Source organism: Lepidochelys olivacea, assembly GCF_965140295.1.
Source record: "Lepidochelys olivacea isolate rLepOli2 genome assembly, chromosome: 16".
In the NCBI taxonomy this organism is placed as follows: Eukaryota; Metazoa; Chordata; order Testudines; family Cheloniidae; genus Lepidochelys; species Lepidochelys olivacea.
Window position 1 is genome coordinate 16354710 of NC_140426.1, and position 20334 is coordinate 16375043.

Below are 20334 nucleotides of genomic sequence, written 5' to 3' on the forward strand. Positions count from 1 at the left end.
TAGACATTGCATGTCTAATTCATATGTTGTTGTTTGTTAAGTATTATGAAAACCAGAAATTTGATAACACCCCCAAAAATGTACAACAGGCATTGTTATGCACAGCATGAATAACAAAGCAGTAGAGATTCTAATAGGTTGTAAATCAAATGAAAACAATGAAATGCTGAATTTAAAAGCAGATTCCAAGTTTTCTGGTTTTGAAGAACATCGACATTATGTGGCAGCAACTCAATTGCTGTACATCTGAGAAGACTGAAAACAAATGTGTATTAAATGTAGTTACTAAATGACTGCTTTTTTGTTTGGCCAATTCTGTTGGGTTTTCACAGTTAAGAGATTTGCTCACTTCATGTGAGAATAGGGACTTTTCTTCAAATGATTAGAGAGTGACATTTCTAGAAAATGTAATGAGCAAATCCCATGCAACTGTTCCTTTAAGACAGGTCTAACTTAGTATTGCAGGGAACAATGAAGAGCCTAAGAGCCACAAGCTTCAATAACACATGAGAGAGCACGAAAGCCAACAAGTCCATGTGTTATTGGACAATCACGGACACTAACCTCACTTACAAAAGACAGGGGATTGAAATAAATCACCGGACATCGGGTTTATCAAAGGCTAAAATGTTTTATCTCCTCTACAGTCTGGCTTCGTGAAGCTTGTTTAGAAGTCACAGCTCTCGATCCCATGAACCACAAATGTTACGCGAGGTTCAGGGAAGCCGTAGTGGTGGTAGCAGTGCAAGTTAAAGCTCTGTTGAAAAGGTGCAGTATATACCACAGCATGAATGCACTGCCATTCTGCACGGACAGGCTTATATTTACAAAGAGCCACAAAAATATTCTTAACAAATAGAGTGGAACCCTCTTAGAATACCTTTACACAGAAAAATCTCACTGTATAGCAGAGGGCAGCCTACAAGTCTAACCAGTCTTGCAATTAGCACACTGCAATGAGTTGAAATAGTCTGGGATTATGCTTTCCTGTAGAGGTTTGTGACAGCTAAACTCACTTTAAGCAGGTTCCATTGTGGTCTGAATTTCCCATGTTTAACCATGTTAGTTGTGCCAATTCCAGCTTTTCCAGTACTGACAGCTGCAACCTCTTTCACAGGATCAGTTGTTTCTATCAGTAAGTCATGGCTCTCCTCACAATGAATTTGTAGTTTCCTTATGCCTTCTGCGAACCTCATTTCCACTGAAGCACCCTTTTGCAGTGTTGTAAGTGGGGTTAGTGACTGTGCAGCAACTGTATGGGTTGATCACACCATACACAAACTTACAACATAGTCCCTAGCCTCAACGGCACACGTGGGTTTCCCTAAAGTCCTCTTCATGAGTTCTTTGTGAAAATACAAAGAGTGAGTCTGCCGGTGAGTCAGCAAGAGAAAACACACACTTGTTAAAGAGGAGACTAACAAGGACACCTCAACATTTACTGTTTCTACAGCAAAAAAGACAGCCCTGGGCTTAATTAGCATTTAAGTGTGATGGTGGGAACCTGCAAGATGCCAAATAACTTCTGAGGGATTTTTTCTCTTTTGGTAAATTAACTAAGCATCATATTTTTAAAAACTAGATTAAACATGCCAAATTAGAAACTATTTCTTTGTTCAGGCCAGACTAAATTAAGGCTTTTAAAAAAACTGGTCTTGGCAGAGGGTATGTACTAAAATAATGAACATTCCCAAGGGCAAGAGATGCAGTTACTTTTCTTGTATGCTGACTCTACATATCACCCAAAACGAAGAAACATTTAGTACAGGCGGACTGATAGTTAAGGTGTCACATTAATGAACAGGATATCACAGAGGCGAGACAAAATGATCAAGGAAACGTATTAACTGGTGCAATGGAAAGAAAAGTTGTAATAAAGTCAACAACTTCCACTAGAAAAGAAACCACAAAATCCCCCTCTTGTTTGTACTGGGATGGCCTGGAGAACAGAATGTGGTTGAGCCCAGTAATATATGTAAAATCTGGATTTTTCTGTTTGTTTAAAAGAGTTGCTTTTTAAATGAAAAAACTTGTGTTACTGCCACTCAGCAATTGTAAAATAAAACAACATAAAATTAATATCAAGTAACAAAGAACTGGATTTTTTATGCCCTTAAAAATGGAATTTGAAAATGTAGAGCAAGCATAAATGAAACTATGACTTATATAAGTGGTTCCTTATTTTCTGCATATGCTTTTTTTGCCCCTCTAACTTCCCTGAAGGGACACAGTCAACTTAAAGACCATAGTTCTGCCTGATTTAAAAAAAAACAATATTATTTTTACATATAACATCTAAAATGACTATAATTAAAAGAAAATAGAGAAACACAATCTTTCTCCATTTCTAGTTTGATTACAGCACCTAGTATAGATCAGTTTCACTGTTTCTCCTGTACTATCTGTCAATTTCTTCTATTTGTGTGGGTCTTTCAGAGAAAAAAGGAAGAGAGAAAAATGTTATGGAAAATATTATTCAAAAACCACAGAAATTTGCAGGATGCAGGCACCTGCAACAACTTTTAACTAAATTTTTAAAGACTGACTAGGATTTCAAGTTGCCAGTGACCCTTCATATTGATGCTGACTGAAACCCTTTGAACTAAGCTAATGTCTGCTCTTGATTATTGGATGGACTTCTGCCTCTTCCCAAGGAGAAGGATTCAAGAACTCATCAGTTTGGAGACCTAACTCAAAACAGGTTGAATGTAGGATTGGTATCTCACATAGTTTCTTTGAATATTTGTTAACAGTTTTGTGCTATTTCTTTTTTAAGTTCAGGAATTATTTCTTCACATCCCCGAGCTGCGTAACAACACCCTGTGCTAAATAAAAATTACACGTGGAAGTCACTAGAATTTACTAAACAGCCAAATCCATTCTGAATGCCTGGAATTTATGTAGTAATGGTGTGGTTTTCATTTATTTTTGCATAGCAAAGTGCCAATTACTATAGGAATTTCACACCATGTGCAATTTTGCATTTGTTGACCTAAGTTGTTTAGATCCAGATTCTACCAAACTTGCTCAAATTGAATAGTCTCTTACTAAGCAATTACTCCCACTGAAATTAAGGGGAGTATTTATATAGTATGGGTCAGATCCAACTCCCAGTGAAGTCAGTGGTGATCTTTCCACTGATTTTAATGGGAGTTGGATTGGGCCCTAAGGGACCAATATGAGTCAATATGAGTAAAGCTGGCAGAGTACTTGAATACTGTGTGCAGATGTGGTCGCCCCATCTCAAAAAAAATATATTGGAATTGGAAAAGATTCAGAAAAGAGCAACAAAAATTATTAGCGTTATGGAACGGCTGCCATATGAGGAGAGATTAATAAGACTGGGACTTTTCAGCTTGGAAAAGAGACTACTAAGGGGGGATATGATACAGGTCTATAAAATCATGACTGGTATGGAGAAAGTAAATAAGGAAGCGTTATTTACTCCTTCTCATAACACAAGAACTAGGGGTCACCAAATGAAATTAATAGGCAGCAAGTTTAAAACAAACAAAAGGAAGTATTTCTTCACACAATACATAGTCAACCTGTGGAACTCCTTGCCAGAGGATGTTGTGAAGGCCAAAACTATAACAGGGTTCAAAAAAGAACTAAATAAGCTCATTGAGGATAGGTCCATCAATGGCTGTTAGCTGGGATGGTGTCCCTAGCCTCTGCTTGCCAGAAGCTGGGAATGGGCGACCGGGAATGGATCGCTTGATGATTACCTGTTCTGTTCATTCCCTCCGGGGCACCTGGCATTGGCCACTGTTGGAAGACAGGATACTGGGCTAGATGGACTTTTGGTCTGACCCAGCAGGGCCGTTCTTATGTTCTTAGAGTCTGTCCCTTATTGATTAGATTAACTAAAGAATCTACAGTAATATTTAGGCATCTATGGAGGCTATTTCTATTGCAAGATATTTTGCTAGGATGGGCATACTGTCTGAGCAAACAGAGGGAGTATATAAACAGCAGCAAGCTCTAATGAAACATTTTGGTCAGTTAAACACTTTTGCTTTGCCAAACATCCCCTAAATTGCACTGTCCTATAGGGTTCCTGTATTTCTTTTCCACCTGTATTTTCTTTTCTCATCGGTGCAGCAGTAAAAGCTTTCTTCAATATAGGCAGCTTCTCCCAATCTCCTCCTGCCAAATTCCTTCAGTAACACCGCTGTCCAATATGTGTAATATCAGAGGTCATCCTCATGTGCCAAATTCAAGTCCTGTTTGATTTGGCAGGAGTAGGGGGAGGCCAGGACAGGCATACCTTATAATATCAATACTGTAAAACCAGCATTAATCCAGATGCTTACTCTGACATAGCTCTGGCCCCATGCAGATGTTTTTGCCGGGGCTACAATCAACCTGCACTAAACATGAGGGGTTGGGTTAGACCATATCTGCACTAACACATGCCAGCCATATTCCTTTTATATAGATACGATAGGTTTTTCAGGCCAGAAGGGACCATTATGATTGTCTAGCCTTGACCTCCTGCATAACAGTGAGCCATAGAATTTCACCTAGTAACTCTGGCCACCAAAGATCAATGGAACGTGAAGTTTATGAGTTTTGTAGACAACCAGAGCAGGCTTCCACAACTTAGTTGCCTCTGTTGCTCTGTACTTGTATATGGAGGAAGTGGCCTCAATTTGCCCCACGGAACAAGGTGTAATGTTCTAAACGTTGGCTTGTGGTATTGGTGAATCAGACAGGGAAAAGTATCTGTTTACACACAAACATCTTGGTAGCTAACGACAAAAGGAAGTGAAATACAGAAAAGCACATCCAAAGGTTTAACGGGGCTTTAACAAGATATTTTCGTTTTTTAAAAAAATGAATGTGTCAGTGGGTAATTAGAGTGATTCTAAAGAAAGCTAGGTGAGCTTTTTACCTTTATAATTTCAGTTTTCACTCTACTCAGTTAAAAACTATACAGTATACACCATACGCGTGTGAATTTGGCCGAGGGGGCATTAAAGCTTGAATAGAGGCTCTCTTAGTACTGTCATATGATTAGTGTACAATGAGATTTCATGAACAAAAATGTTTAAAGTGATTAGTCATAATTGCTTAGATAGCCAAATATTTACTAAATAAGAATATGTACATTGGAAATATACATTTCTGAAGCACCTCAGGGCTTTTGTGTGGTGCAAAATAAAAAAGACATTTTTACAAGCTAGAAATACCCAACACTGTTTTGGGAACACTGTTCATTGAACCAACACTGATGCCTTCCACAAGGCCAGACAGTTATACCCTTGCTCACTCTATGAGTAGTCCCATTTAAATCACTTGAGCTAATCCCGGAGGAAGGTGCTACTCAACATGAGCAAGCCTATCAGAATCCAGCTGTCTCAGAGACACACCTACAAGGAGAGTCTCCAATGTAGAACTGAAAGAATGGGCTTCCCCCTCAGAAGTCATTAGGAAATATTCTTGTGAGGGAAGTTCTGTAATTTTGCACTTATTTTATGACAAACTTTGAAACTTTCAATTTTCCAGTGGCTTTTTGATGAGGAAACTAATTTTTTAGTACTACTTTGAACTGTAAACTTGTCAAGATGGCAGTTCCCAGACAGAGCGTAATGTTGTTTTTTTATATGCTACTTAAGAGAATTTTTTTTAAAATGATTTACTCTTTGTAACCAGATCCAGTGATTAGGATGCGGATTGCACTGAAGTTCTCCAAACACTTCAACATCATATAATTACAAAGTTCTCTATACAGATCATTCCCAGTTTTACTGAACTACATCTTCTGGATCAAACTATCAATGGGATTCCCTGTGGAGAGCAGAATTTGGCCCTTTATATCCAGTTTTCTCCTTATTGTGACAGCTCGCTTTAAAAAAACTGAAAACTAACAGTTATAGCTGCTTTCCATACTGTTCCATTAGGCTTAGAAAGGAACATAATCCTTACGAAATTACCGAATAACCAAGGGCTATACTGTGCCATCCACTTCTTAGCATGCTTAAAAACTGATGGCACAACATGGTACAATAACAGACATGTCTTAATTTTCAAAGGAAGAAACATTCTGCCTTAAATGTGAAGTTTTAAAAATTTACAGAAGCTGTGTATACAAAGACTTATAATGAGAATCATTTTTAGCTCAGTATAAATATCCCAAACATTAATTTACAAATACAGACTCAGGCTCCTGCAAGCAGTTCACTGAAATCATGTGAATAAAGATTACAGAAAATGCAACATCTGACACATTCTGTCAGAGCTATTTAAAAGAGATCTTATTTGTGTCCTGTAGCCCCCTGAGTGTAGAAGTATAAAGTTCTTACATACTGCATGGAGTTCTAAATTGTGCACATCGTTTCTCAGTCATGGGGAGTGAAAGTCAGCCCAGAATCCAACAGATTCTGCAGGCTCAATGGGAAACGTCTAGAAGACATACCTAGAAATGCTGTGATACAATTCTTCATGCTTCTGTATCTGGGGGTGTCAGCATGGTCCAACAGAGTGGGAGTCAGGAGAACTGTGTTCTTTCCCAGCTCTTCCACAGGCTGTGAGATCTTGGACAAACTCTCACTTAACTTCTCTATGCCCTAGTGCTACTCAATGAGGTACTTATTTTGTCTCTGTGTGAAGAGTTATTTAATATTACATCTCTCCTTCTACCTTTTGGAAAAGGAAAGTGATCCTCTGTCCAAAAGGAACCATTCATTTCAAACAGGAATCTGTTTTTGTGGTTTCATTGTGGGGGTTTTGACTACAAATGACTTTACAGGATTGGATTCCTTGGGTCTGTCTGTATGTTATGGTAAAACACAATGGCTTCATTCACAAAACAAGATTTTACATAACAGAACGTGCAATAAAAGCGCAAGAAAGACAGACAGCAAGCGGTATCCAGAGGAGAACTTACCCCGCGCTTTAGGCTCCTGAAGCAGTGGATTTTGGGTTTGGAGGTCATGAACTCGTTGAAGCGATGGGAGAGGGGTTCCTTTTGCTGCTTGGGAGACTGGGGGCCGTTGGGAACAGCAGAGGGTGAGGCAGAGGCAGGGGGAGGAGGAGGGGGCTGATGGGGGGATGTTAAAAGGGACATAAGCTACGTATAAGAGATGGAGAAGTGATAGAATAAAAAACCAAAATAAAAAGATAAAACACAAAACGAAAATAAGCATCAAAAACCATATTCAAAATCCAGGAAAAGCAATTAAAAACAAATAATTAAATATTTAAAGCCATGGTTCAAAAAAAAAGAGGGAGGGAAAAGAGTGTTCAAGATTTGTGTTAAAAGAAGAATGTGATAAAAATAGGAATTGTAGCAAGTAATGCAACAAAAAAATAAGATGGAATAATTTGACAGAAAGCTCATGCAGACTCTTACATGCAAACTCTATTCCCATAGGTTACTCTTTGCTAGTTCTGTGGGCCGGTCAGAATGATGCACATTAATAGATCTTTCAAACACCTGAATTTACATGAATCAAATTAGGAAGGTACCTTAGTGCCCAGTAGCGTTTCTATTAGCTGGAAGACAACAAGCCTCATTCTTCCTGCTTTCAAGTCACCTTGCTCTATGCACACCACACTTATCTTTTTAAAATTACACTACAAATTTACAAGAGAGAGGTGTTAGGCCAGATTCTGCCGTTGGTTACATGAGTGTAAGCACCAGAGGGCTTGAGTCTCTCTTGCCCTGCATTTCAGGACATCATTTACATCAGCGACTGTACCATTCTGATTTGTTAGTGCTCTGTACTCACTTTGCAATCGCTGTCAATGGCTAGGGAAGGAGAAGCGCAACAGAGAATGAGGCTACATCAAAGGAGTTCTCTGGTTTTGTGCTGGTGTAACTGAGAGCAGAATTTGTCTAGTCATCCTGATACACACCGATAATCCCAGATAAATGTTGCCATGCATCATGGTGTAAAATATGACAATGGAGAGAAGAGTTTAATGGATATAAAGGATCATGTGAGTTTAAAAAAAAAAAAAAAGATCAGCAGCACTGTAGAGGCTCAGTTAGATGTGCTGTGAAAGAGCAAGTTACAGCCATTCCCCACTCCCAGCTTCCCCAACTGCTGTACCCGTGGTACAGATCGAAACGATAACGCCAATAAAAAGCTGAGGAGAGTTTGAGAAGTGTCAGAATAGTAACACTGGAGTGACGCTGTTAGTTCGTTAGCATGCACAGCATACACAATCCCTGATCTGAATTAGAAGCAAATGGACCATGGCAAAGACAACTAAAAGGGTAATAAACAAAGAGCAACACAATTTAAGAAATTATATAGAAATAAAAATATCTTAAAAGTAAAAAACAAAATAAGACTGTAACAAAACACCATAATAGGATATCAGCTATTAGTTTTCTGAAACTACAGTTCAGGTTTTTTTTAGTCTTAAATTAATTGCCAGGATTACTAAACAAGAAAGCCATTAAAGGCTACAAACATACGGACACTGAGATGAAGTCTGAAAGTCAGTACCTTATTTTTCTTGATGAATGGCCACAATTTGCCTTTGGATTTGCTGCCAGGCTTGGGCTCAGATTTTCCATCCCATCTGGAATTTGAAAGGCTGGATTCCGAGACAGTGCGTTTCATTGGCTGAGTGAAGTCTTCAAAGTCAATATCTCCTGGTGGTTCAAACCCTGATTTAAAGGCTTCTATTACCAGTTGTGAATCCTGAAATGCCACAAATACAATCTATCTGTAAATATGCTGCAAACCAATAAAAAGAGGGTCTGTAAACGGAACAACAGTGTAAGAGTAGTGGAGGAAAAAGTCTCCTAGTCACAGTGAAGCTTAACAAAACCACCCTAATTGCTACTGGGTTTGTTAGCACCCAGTCCATCATTCCTAGGTAAAACATCTGAGTTCAGCATGCAAAGGTCTCATTGAGACCAACTGCTTCTTTAACCACCAATATTTTTAAATGGTCAAAGGACTAAGTACCATCTAAAGAAACAAGACGTATGTAGCACTAACACCAAATGCAGTCAGAAATCAAACAGGAAACATGGCTCACTGAAGAAGACATTGAAATGGGAGTCAAGAGATCTGAGTTCTTTTCTCAGATCTCTCACTGAGCTGATATATGACCTTGAGCAAGTCACTTCACTTTTCGGTGCCTCAGTTTCCCAGTTGTAAAATGATGCTTAATCACCTTTATAAAGTGTTTTGAGGTCCATAGATAAAAAGTGCTATGTAAATGCTCATTAGTATTCCTGTTTATTTCCCTTGAAAAAATTAAAACGCCAGTGCTTGAATGGACAGCTTGCATAAGGTGACTCAGAACACCTTTTGCATACACTCAGATTCACTAATGGGCATCCACAAAAAATCTTGTGCAATAAAAACCTTCCATTATAGAATTGCTATGCTTCCAATTGCAAGCCAGATATCAAAAGCTCTGATAAATGCTGCTGTCTTAAGGAGAACCAACTTAAATGCTAATTGGTCTTCTGCTGCTGTGAAAAGCCTTGTACCCTTCTGTCCATATTGAATTTCTGTAGACCAGAGGTTCTCAGACTGTGGGTCGGGACCCCAAAGTGGGTTGCGACCCCATTTTAATGGGGTTGCCAGGACTGGCTTAGACTTGCTAGGGTATGGGGCTGAAGCCCAAGTCCCACCGCCCGGGGCTGAAGCTGACACCCAAGGGCTTCAGCTGTGGGTGTCGGGGCTCAGGTTACAGGCCCCCTGCCTTGGGCTGAAGCCCTGGGGCTTTGGCTTTGCCCACCCCCAGCCTGGCCCAGAGGGGCTCAGGCTTTGCCCCCCATACCCTACCTGAGGTGGTGGGACTTGGGCGGGCTTAGGCTTTCATTCCCCCTCCTGGGGTCGTTTAGTAATTTTTGTTTTCAGAAGGGGGTCACGGTGCAATGAAGTTTGAGAACCCCTGCTGTAGACAATTACCTCATTCACAAACTGGCCACATATTGCATGCAATTATTTTACCTATCTATTATCAGATAATAACTAACCAAAACGGTAATGATACATAACATTCTTGTGCAGTAGATCTACAAATGCAGCAAATTTTTGGATGCAAACCTTCTAATTGCTAATGTGCGACTCACACCAATTACAGAAACGCATTTTAATCTAGCGGCTTTTCAAACAAACAGGCTGTGATTTTTAAAGGACCCTACTTTTCATGAAGCACATGGGGCCAGATTTTCAAAATTCTCTCAGCACATCCAAATCTGGCCAGAGTGCTCAGCATCCTGTGCGGGACATCCGCTGGCCACTTATTCCGGTGCCTAAATGGAAGCTGAGATGTTCTGTAAATCTGCCCTTACGTCACTTAAACAAAATCTAGCATGTACAAAATATTAATCGCTTGTGCAATGCAAACAAACTTTGGCCGAGACCATTCATAATTTTCTCCTATCATCCTTCCTTAATATACATATAATCTCTTGGCTTTTCTAGGGAGGAAGCTCTTCATTTCATACCATATGGATATTTTCTCTCTCTCAGGTCATCAGAGAAATTGTGCCTTAGTCCCTAGAGGGCTCATTAGCCAAAGGATATTAAGAATACTGCCATGTCACTGCACTTCCAAGAGAAGGGTGGTGCTTTGACCACCTTTTGTGGCTTTTGTTTGTATTCATTTGAACATATGGAAGAAGCCCAGGATGATATGCACATATCTGACCTGAATTAAGCAAAGACAAGATACAAGATTTTCAACATCACCTAAGGGGGGTTTAGGAGGAAGGGTCCCATTGAAAGCTAATGAGATCTGTGCTCATAAATCTATTAGGTGCTGTGTAAATCACCCCCATAAACCTTAAAGGCGGTACTGAAGCACTTTCACTTATTATTCAATAGTTTCACCTTAGCTTGACATTAAAACTCGCCTAATTCTAAGGATGTTTAATTATAAGCATGAAAGCAAGAGCCGGGGGGGGGGGGTAGCAAGAGATAAAAAAAAATCAGATTACATTATATACTTGTGCTTTATTCCATCCTTCTGAACCTTTCATTTCTTCTCTTTTAATTATATAATGTTCCTTCCATGTTGTCAAAACATCCTACCATTACAATGGAGCTAAAAATAACTAGCTCATGCTGCGTATCAGACAGCAAGAATGTCATAACAGGAACTCAGAAGTCCATAACAAATTAATCCCATCTATTGCCAGAGCCTGCAGAGGCAAATTCCACACAGGTTCACTTAACAGTCATTGTGGTTTAGCCTTGCAATAATGACATCTGCCTTACTAGAGTTACTATGAAAAGGAATGGAAAAAAGCAGCATGCTCCTAATAAGTATATTTAAAATACAGAGACAAATTTTATTCCCAGATAAATCCATGTACCTCCCCATTGATTTTAGCTGGAGTTCTGCAAGCTGAGGAGAAGGCAGAATTTGATTCTTAGCAAGTATACTACTTTTGAACAAGTGGAATAACTAAATAAATTAAGCCTGAAAAACTGGCAGCTTTGGAGGTGGACAAGAGTGTCTTTCAGTTTTCTTTCCAGCTAAGGTGTAATGAATATTAAATATATCCAATATATCCTGTCAGTTCTTAACACTGAATAATGAAGTGGAACAAAAATGGTTTTCCAGAACTCTCACAAGGAGAAGTCCCCACATATATTTCAGTGCTAGGGAACAACTACATAGACAAGGACATTCAGTTCTGCTTTGTGCTCCTTTGATTCTTGAACATAGTCTCTGAAAATCCATTAGTGGATGGCAAGAAGAGGAATTCATGCACTTTTATTTTATTATGAAGCAGCACCTCTATCACACCTGCTAGAATCCACATGATGAATGGCTTAGCCACTCTGTAACTGAGGTTTCCTTAACGCAAATGTTGATAGCAACATATTTTTAATGTCTCCACTTTGGCAATTCTAGCCCATGATGGCTCTTCATTTTTAATACTTCCCAGTCATCAGTGTGTAGGCAGATGGAAAGGAGATGGGTGTGACATTTTGATGCAGAAAGTAGCATCAGATATAGTAGCATCATTACTGTCACTGTGTGAGCACACACATACCAGAGGAACAGATGGGATCTAACGGAGTACGCACAGAACGGGAAGACTGGGGCTGCCAATCCCCGCTCTCACACAGCAACCTCAGTGGGCTTCCTCAAGTCATGTCAGGTATGTGCAGACCTCTGAAGATCAAAGGCACAATACAAGCGGTATTACACACAAGGCAATCACAACTGTGGTGCTGCCTATGGAGTTCACCCAATTATGTTTCCAGCAGAATAAATACATTGCAATGCTGGGTGCCACCTTCTTATTTACTACATGTACAGCACAATTTTAGTACTATAAATTGTAGACTTCATAGTTGCTGTATGGAACAGTATTATTTTTATAGATATTTGTAATACTAAATGTACTGAATTAGGTAAAGAGCCAGGAGATCCTCAGATGAAGTTCACCAAAGAAGTACAAAGTAGTATATAATACTCCTAAAATAGCACCAGTCATGGCCTTGCTATCAGCCTTTAACTTTTTAATGCCAAAAAGAACAAGCATTAAAATCTTAAAGATCCCTACATTATTCAAACGAGAGTTAATTTGAGATACTTTGGTACAAACGGCAGTGTTGATCATGCCTCTGATTTTTTTCATGTGTCTCACAATATTTGGTATTTTACTTAAAGCCCCAATTCCAGGAGTTACGTTATTACACGAGAATATCAGCTTTCATTTTAAAAAAACAACCACCAAATTTCTAGCCATCAGGGTTATGTAGAAAGCTAAAAAACATGGCTCAAGTGCACCCAGAAGGCTCAAAACCAAAAGCTAAATGAAAAGAACCCCACATTTATTATCTTTAACAATCTCATGATTTTTGAGACCTGTACTTGAGGTTGGGAATACTGTACTTGTGCTTGTGATGAACACAATGCCAAAGTTTCTTGCATCTGAGAACTCCTGTCTTATCTCTGCACTGATTACATATGAAATCTCACAGTCTGACTTACACAAAGCAGGGTTGCTCTTTTCCTGCCAGGGCAGGTTTTGAGTCTTGGCTTGTGTTCCTTTAACCACATACTATCAACAGTTCTCCATGCATTCAGCCTTGCCTGAATCTGACCTGTGTTGGCTCATTTTCAAAGCTGAATCCAGCCCAGATCCAGGTAGGCTGTCTAACTCCACACTCAGAATTTAGCATTTCCATAATCATGAGAATAATTAGAACAAACAAATTTCTGCAACGTTCGGTATGATTTGTGGTTCTGTTGAAAAGCTAGAGCAAACATTTCTGCCACATAAGAATTGACCACTAAATATCTATCTGTGATAATACCCTTCATCTTCTAATTGATGCTGAAACCTATTTACTAAGGCCTTGTCTACACTAAAGAGTTAAGTTGACGATCATATGCGGCTTTAATTACATCAGTTGTCCATGTCCACAGAACAATCCATAGTTGGTGCTCTGGCATTGCATCATGGGTAGCTATCTCACTGTGTAACCAGCCACCCTCTATCACTGGAAGAGCTGGGAACAGATTGCAGTGCATCATGGAGGAATGCTCACCATCTCATGATGCAGTTATTTCCGTCCCATCATTCCATGCGCTTCCGACTTCGTTTCGCGCCATTTTTGAATAGCCCCTGTAAACTGTGCCCGTCATCTCTGCCTGAAAGCATGGATCCTGAACTGCTGACTAGTTTGGTGATGAGCATTATGAACACAACGCAGCTGGTCCTGCAGTATTTCATGAGCAGGGATACAAAGTGAATCTGTGGTGCCTGCCCTGCTGTGTGCAATGGAAAGAAAGAATTCAAGATTACAGCTGGCAATCATGGAGCAGCTGCACAAGGTGGACTATTGGTACTGGGCTTGGGAAACAAGCACTGAGTGATGGTATAGCATCATAATGCATGTACGGGATGACGAGCAGTGGTTTCAGAACTTTCAGATGCGCAAAGCCATCTTCCTGGAACTGTGCGTGGAGCTCGCCCCTGCCCTGTGGCACAAGGATACCAGAAGGAGAGCTGCCCTGACAGCGGAAAAGTGAGTGGCAATCACTGTGTGGATGCTGGCAAATCCAGACTGCTACCAGTCAGTCGCATATCAGTTTGGAGTTGGAATGTTCACCATAGGGGTTGCAGTGGTGCAAGTTGCAGGGCCATTAATTGCCTCCTGCAACAAAGGACTAGACTCTGGGTAATGTGCCGGAAATAACTGATGGCTTTGCAGCAATGGGATTCCTTAACAGCAGTGGAGTGATCGATGGCACGCATATCCTAATTTTGGCCGCAGATCAAACTGACACCAATTTGGGTTGGTCAGGGAAAGTTCATGACATACGCATCTTTAGGAACACTGGACTGTATAGAAATCTGCATACTGGGACTTTCTCTCCAGACCAGAAGATTCCAATGGGAGATGTGCAATGCCCACCCTGCCAACTCCTTGCTCCTGTGGCTCATGAAGCCTTACACTGGGAACCTAGACAGTAGCAAGGAATGCTTCAACAACAGGCTCAGCAGGTGACAAATGAACACTGAATGTACCTTTGGCAGATTAAAAGGTTGCTGGTGCTGCCTTTTTGGCAGATTAGACCTCAATGAGGAAAATATTCCAATGGTCATAGCAGCCTGCTGTGCTCTGCATAACATTTGCAAAATGAAGGGGGAAAAGTTTCCCCAAGGGTGGAGTGCTGGGGTGGATTGGCTGGCTGCTGCTTTTGAGCAGTCAGATACCAGGGCAATTAGAGGGGCTCAAGGGGGCGCTATTCGAATCAGGGAGGCTTTGAATGAGCATTTTGACTATGAGGCCCAGTAATGTGTTTTTATCTGATGCATTCAGACAGACAGTGTTTACTTGCCGCCTTGAATGACCCCTGTAATGCTTGTTTCCTGAGCTTTAATTGTAGTGAGCAAATGTTCCTGCCTATAGCCACTGTTATTTGAATTTTAGCAGCAACTATGATGTGCATGACACAAATAAAGACTCATTTTGTTTCAAAGACTATACTTTAATTAAAGGATAAAACATTATTATGTTTTTGGCAAACTGGGGACATGGCAATGAAGAAGTGTCTCTCGGTGAAGCCTCTCCAGTTGTGTGCAACTCCAGCTTTCATCATGAAACTAGGCTCTCGGGGTGGAGTGCAAGGGGTACTGCGACGGAAGGGGAACATACAAGGAATGTGTTGGGGAAGCTTGGGAAGGACATGGAATGGCACTCTGTATTAGCTGCAGAGGGAATCGTGCATGGATGTGCTCAGGCTGCAGCACTATGAGGGACTTGAGCCTCACTATCTGGCCCTCCAGTAGCTTTATAATCCACTCTTGTTCATCTATTATCCGCTCCTGACCCAGTCTCCTTTCCAGGCTGTCCAGCCTGAGTTTTTCATTAACTGGATGGTTTGTGAAGAGAGAGTCACTACATGCACCTAGGGAGAGTATTCTGAATATTGGCACCTTTTCCCAAAGGCTTGGGTAATCGAACCCGATATCTCACTTCTGAGGGTATCCCAGGCTGCAAGGGTGCATCTCTGCATACGTGCAGTTTCAGATCGGGTCCGTATGTTGCTCACCTATATGCCACTTTGGTCCCTGCAGAAATAATTGCCTGCTGGCACGGCAAAATTTCCTACAGCGGGGGGGACAGACAAGGAAGCTTTGCCAAGGAACCTTCAGCAGAGGATTGCAGAGTACCTACACGAAAGTTTCCTATGGAGGATTCCCAAGACACCCCAGTGTACATTAACAAACTTTTCCGCAGGGCCCCCAATGCGTAGCAGCTTATGCTTTGTTGTTAATTTCTATCCCTTATCCCTTCTCTATCATATAACAAAGTAAATGAGAACTCAATCTCCTATCACTGTGCAGTACCAAAGCAAAAGGTATGCTTACCAAAGCTTGCCTCTCCTGCTTCATGTGAGCCAGAGAGCTGGGTCTGGCTAGACCCCTCCAGAGTGAAAAAATAGATCCTGGCTTGCCACGCCACTGGACAATTCTGTTGCATGTCCCACACATTCCTCCAACTCCACTTCCTCATCCACCACTTCATCCCAGGGTTGACTCCACTGGCTGCTGCCTCCAGCCTGAAGTATCCATAGGGCTCTTGGTGGTGGTAGTGGTGTCACCACCAAGGATGGCATGCAGCTTCTTGTAGAAGCAGCATGTCTTTGGTGCTGCACCAAAACAACAGCTGGCCCCCTTGCCTTCTGGTATGCCTGCCACAGCTCCTTGATCATAGCATGGCACTGCTGCATGTCCCTTTTGTGTCCCTTGTCCTGCATGCCATGAGCAATCTGCCCATAGATATCAAAGTTCCTACGACTTGAGCAAAACTGCAACTGCACAGCCTCCTCTCCCCACAGACCCAGCAGATCCAACAGCTCCGGTGTACTCCATGTGGGAGCTCATCTGTTGCAGAAAACCAGCATGGTCACCTGGGAAGATGCTGTGTGAATAGTCTATGCCATCCAAACAGAAAGTGAAAAGTTCAAAAATTCCCAGGCATTTAAATGGGGGAGCGGCACATGGATGTGTACCTTCAGGGCAGCGGAGTTCAAACTGCTGACCAGTGCGCTCACGATGGGCATTGAGGGACACTTCCTGGAGGCCAATTAGGGCAACATAAACAAGTGCTGTCTCTACACTGACGCTGCGTCACTCTAATTATGTTGCAAAAAGCTCTATGCCTCTTGTAAAGGTGGTTTTATTTTGTCGGTGTAGCAGGGGAGTTACATCAGCGAGAAGAGCATTTCAGTGTGTACACCTCCACTGCTTTGCTGATGAAAGCTGACTTTTGTCGACAATACTGTGTAGTGTATACAGGCCCTAACAGTCACATCTTTAGAATACAGCATCTTATCTAAATACAGCCAAACCAAACGCTTATGTATAGAATGCATGTTAATGGAGTAAATTTGGTAAAAGCAACGTTTCCTTCTTAAAAGACAAATGACCCTATGGATTAATTTGCTAAACAAATACATCCGTGAGAAGAACAGATTTTTCTCTGTAACAAGACAAAACAACTATCCTTCATAAAATAAAACATGAACTAAAGCTATCCTTACTTAACATGTGATAGAGGAACACCTTTTCTGTGCACTAACTGGATTTGGGTGCAAGTTTTGTGTTTCAAATTCTTTCTTAACAGTTTTCAGAGCAAGCAATTTGGGGCAGGGACCATCTTTATGTTCTGTGTCTGTACAGTGCCTAGCACAATAGGGTTTTAGCTCCCGACTTGCGCTCCTAGGTTTTATTATACAACTAATAAATAATAAAGAACACAGGAGAAAGAAGAAGATACCACATTCAACACTTACATTTTTCTGATCAATTGATTCTGCTGCCTTCGTTATTCCGTCCAGACACTTCCCAATTATTGGGATCACCTGGCGGTCCACTTCTGCATAGGTTTTCATGCATTCGCCTATCCTCACTATCCTCCTTTCCTCCATCTCTTGTATTTTCTGAAACATTACATTTCACTTTGATCAAACATCAAAAGTTATTTCACAGTTTCAATTAATTTTAATTTCTGCAACAAAACAGCTCCTGTTATATCAGTTGTTTAAATAAGACTTTAAACGGAGGCAAATTAAGATAGTTATTCTCATGTAATGTATAGTTTAGTGATATCGGCGATCAAAGGACGGCCTCAGAGTAATCTCCATATTACGTTACAATGTTTACATCAGGGCATCTCAATATAGGCACCCTATTGATCACTGCAGAGAGCACCAAGGATCTTCAGTTCCATTGACCTCTGGTTTAGGACACAGGAAAACCAGATGTTGCATATTCCTGTTATGATGGATTACAATAGGAGGCACAGTGTGTGTCCAGGTGTCAAAGGTGCATGTTTCATGTTGAAACATAAGACCTGATAGGACACTGACTGCTGAGAACCACCCCCCCCAACTCATTTTTTTCCTGTTAAACTGCGACCCAACCACGATCAACAGAAAAATGAAACAACTGCAGGAAAGAACACACTGGTACCATTCTTTTAAAAGTAAAACAGCTCTCTGAGTGCTATTTTAACACTTAAAGCAAAGCAAGGGAATTTTCTGGAGCACTGGTAATGCACAGGCACCCAAACTATGCTTAGCCAAGGATGTAAGTTCAATTCAGCGCTTACCAGATCCAAAGTTTTATGGTCTCTAAAGGCCTTGTAAGAAGGGTATACATGGCCTGGGGATGCTGCTTTTTTTAATAACACAAAATGCCTTGGAATAATTTATCCTAGACAGTGGCTTGAATGACCATGAATAAAGAGCACAGTAGTTTTAACTTTCTCTCTGCAGTTTTAACTTTCTCTCTGCAATGTCTTTCTTGGCCATCATCTGACATTTTTAGTCAACTTAATCAAACTGTAAGCACTTGCCTCTTTGACATCCATTAAGCTATTGCCCAACATGAACATGGTATAAATCTAAACATCTTTGAAATCTAGGTATGAAAACAGGTCACAAAGGAGCGTAAGGTTTTATAGATGACAATACTCTCAGTTGATTCGTGCCTCAACATTGCAAGCAATGCTCTCATTCCCCAGCTGCAAGAATGTAGAGTGTAATAAAACAAGACTATGAATAATGTCATCAGGCATGCCCCTTCCTGCCATAACATCTAGCAGACTCCCACCTCCCACATTATCAATCAGTCTGGTAGCTAGCCCAGAGGTCAGAGGGAGTTTAGTAGACTGAGCTCCATAACATCTCTTTGGATTCGAAGGAATTGTTGCTCCCACCAAAGAGAGCAACTACTTCTTTTAGAGATCCTGGGTTGCTGCATCATGTCCAGTGTCTGCTAATGCGGTGCTGTGGCTTCTGCAGAGCAGAGAACTGGTATCACAGAATTAATCTGGCTTACCAATGCATTGTAATGCATCTAGTCGATGTAGCCACACCAAGAACACAGGCTGCTGTAAGTCAGTACTATGAGATCTCACCTGGAAGATGTTTGGTATGTGCGTGTGATAATGTTCGCGTTGCTCGTGGTTAAATTTCTGAAGAATGGATGAGTATTCTCCTTTGCTGTCTTCTGCCATTTGATGTCGTGTTTGTGCTTGCTGTCTTGCCTGAGGAAAAGCCAAAGGAACATTATACTTTACACTATTTAGAGGTAAGTTGTACCAGACTAGGACGGTATGGTTTTAGCCACTCCAATTTTATTCCTACTGCATTTACCACTATTCAGCACACACTAAACTTTGGGGGAAACATTAGCAGCTGGATCTTTGCATACTTTCCATTTTTACTGTCTCTCTTTGTTCATTCTCCTCCTCCATTAAATCTTACCTGCTCCAAGTATTTGTTCCAAATTTGCACAGCCAAAACTCATATTCCTTGTTTTTCCTTTTCATGTTCTCACTTTTGACGTCCAGGAATTTACTCTGCACTTTGCAGGACCTTGCCTTTTCTAAATACTGTGAATAGTTGGGCCCAATCCCGTGAACCTTCTGTGCTTTGAGATCTCATTGAAATCATGGGAGGTAGGCACTTGGAAAGCTTGCAATACCAGACTCTTTAGAATGGTGTTCTTAGTTTGACTAAGGAGATAATGGTTATTATGGCCTAAACATGCCTTCGGGTCTGACATCTCCACTCATTTTCATTCTTTATTATCTGAGAAAGAAATCTTGTACCATAGCTGTAATTTTACTGCTCAGTTTATTCCTCCAATTCCTATGCTGCAGTTTACGTTTGGGCAGCTGATCTCTTCTACTCTCACCAATATTTCTTTCCATGCACATGTTTGAATTCTGTGATCATCCCCTTATTCCCATAACAAGACTGTCACAGCTGTAGCTCATCCAGGACTCTCTTCCTTACCTCTGAACTTCTCTTGACATATATGGCTAGTCTTCCCACTCCACCCCAGGCCTGCTCAGATGTTTTCTGCTCGCCTCTGAACAACCTACTTCCCAGTTGGCCAGCAAAGATTTTTTTGCTTCCCCACACTAGAACCAATACCACAATGCTGGAATCCTTTGCATACGTGATCCCACCATGCTCTTCCCAGTGCTTCCGCATTTACAGAGATGCGCTTCCTTGAGTGACCCCTTTCTTCATATTTGCTGATCTCTCTCTCTCTCTTTTTAGATTCTCCTTCCTGAGGCCTTCTGTCACAATATTATTTTCCTCTCTATCTACCCCATCTGTTTATTTCAGCTGCCTTTTCCTTCCTCGCTGTTCGCCTTTGCACAGCATCCCTCCCTCCCTCTCTCACTCTGCACTCTATATGCCTTTGCCTCCTATCCTGTGTTCACTTGTTCACTCTCCTCCTGGTTTCTATTCTCAGCCGGTGCATTGTTGCCTGTTCTGCTCCGATGTAGCGCACCTCACCTGTATATGCTCCCATCTGTTCCAAAAAGAGTTTCATGTCCCTGGACCAAATGCTGCTCT

At 41.1% G+C, this 20334-nt stretch overlaps 1 protein-coding gene across 12 annotated transcripts in view; it reads right to left on the minus strand.

Annotated features, from left to right (window-relative positions):
• The window catches only part of FNBP1 (formin binding protein 1), a 152851-nt gene that overhangs the window by 24056 nt on the left and 108461 nt on the right, over positions 1–20334 (minus strand). For 3 of the 12 annotated variants that reach the window (XM_084650134.1, XM_084650135.1, XM_084650130.1), the window contains exons 7-11: positions 18879–19007; positions 17251–17397; positions 8463–8660; positions 6893–7075; positions 1287–1370 (exon numbers count right to left, since the gene is read on the minus strand). In XM_084650134.1, coding sequence (XP_084506260.1) covers positions 1287–1370; positions 6893–7075; positions 8463–8660; positions 17251–17397; positions 18879–19007 — 741 coding nt within the window. The remainder of the gene's footprint in view (positions 1–1286; positions 1371–6892; positions 7076–8462; positions 8661–17250; positions 17398–18878; positions 19008–20334) is intronic. The other 9 variants (XM_084650139.1, XM_084650137.1, XM_084650140.1 and 6 more) reach the window with 6 other exon arrangements.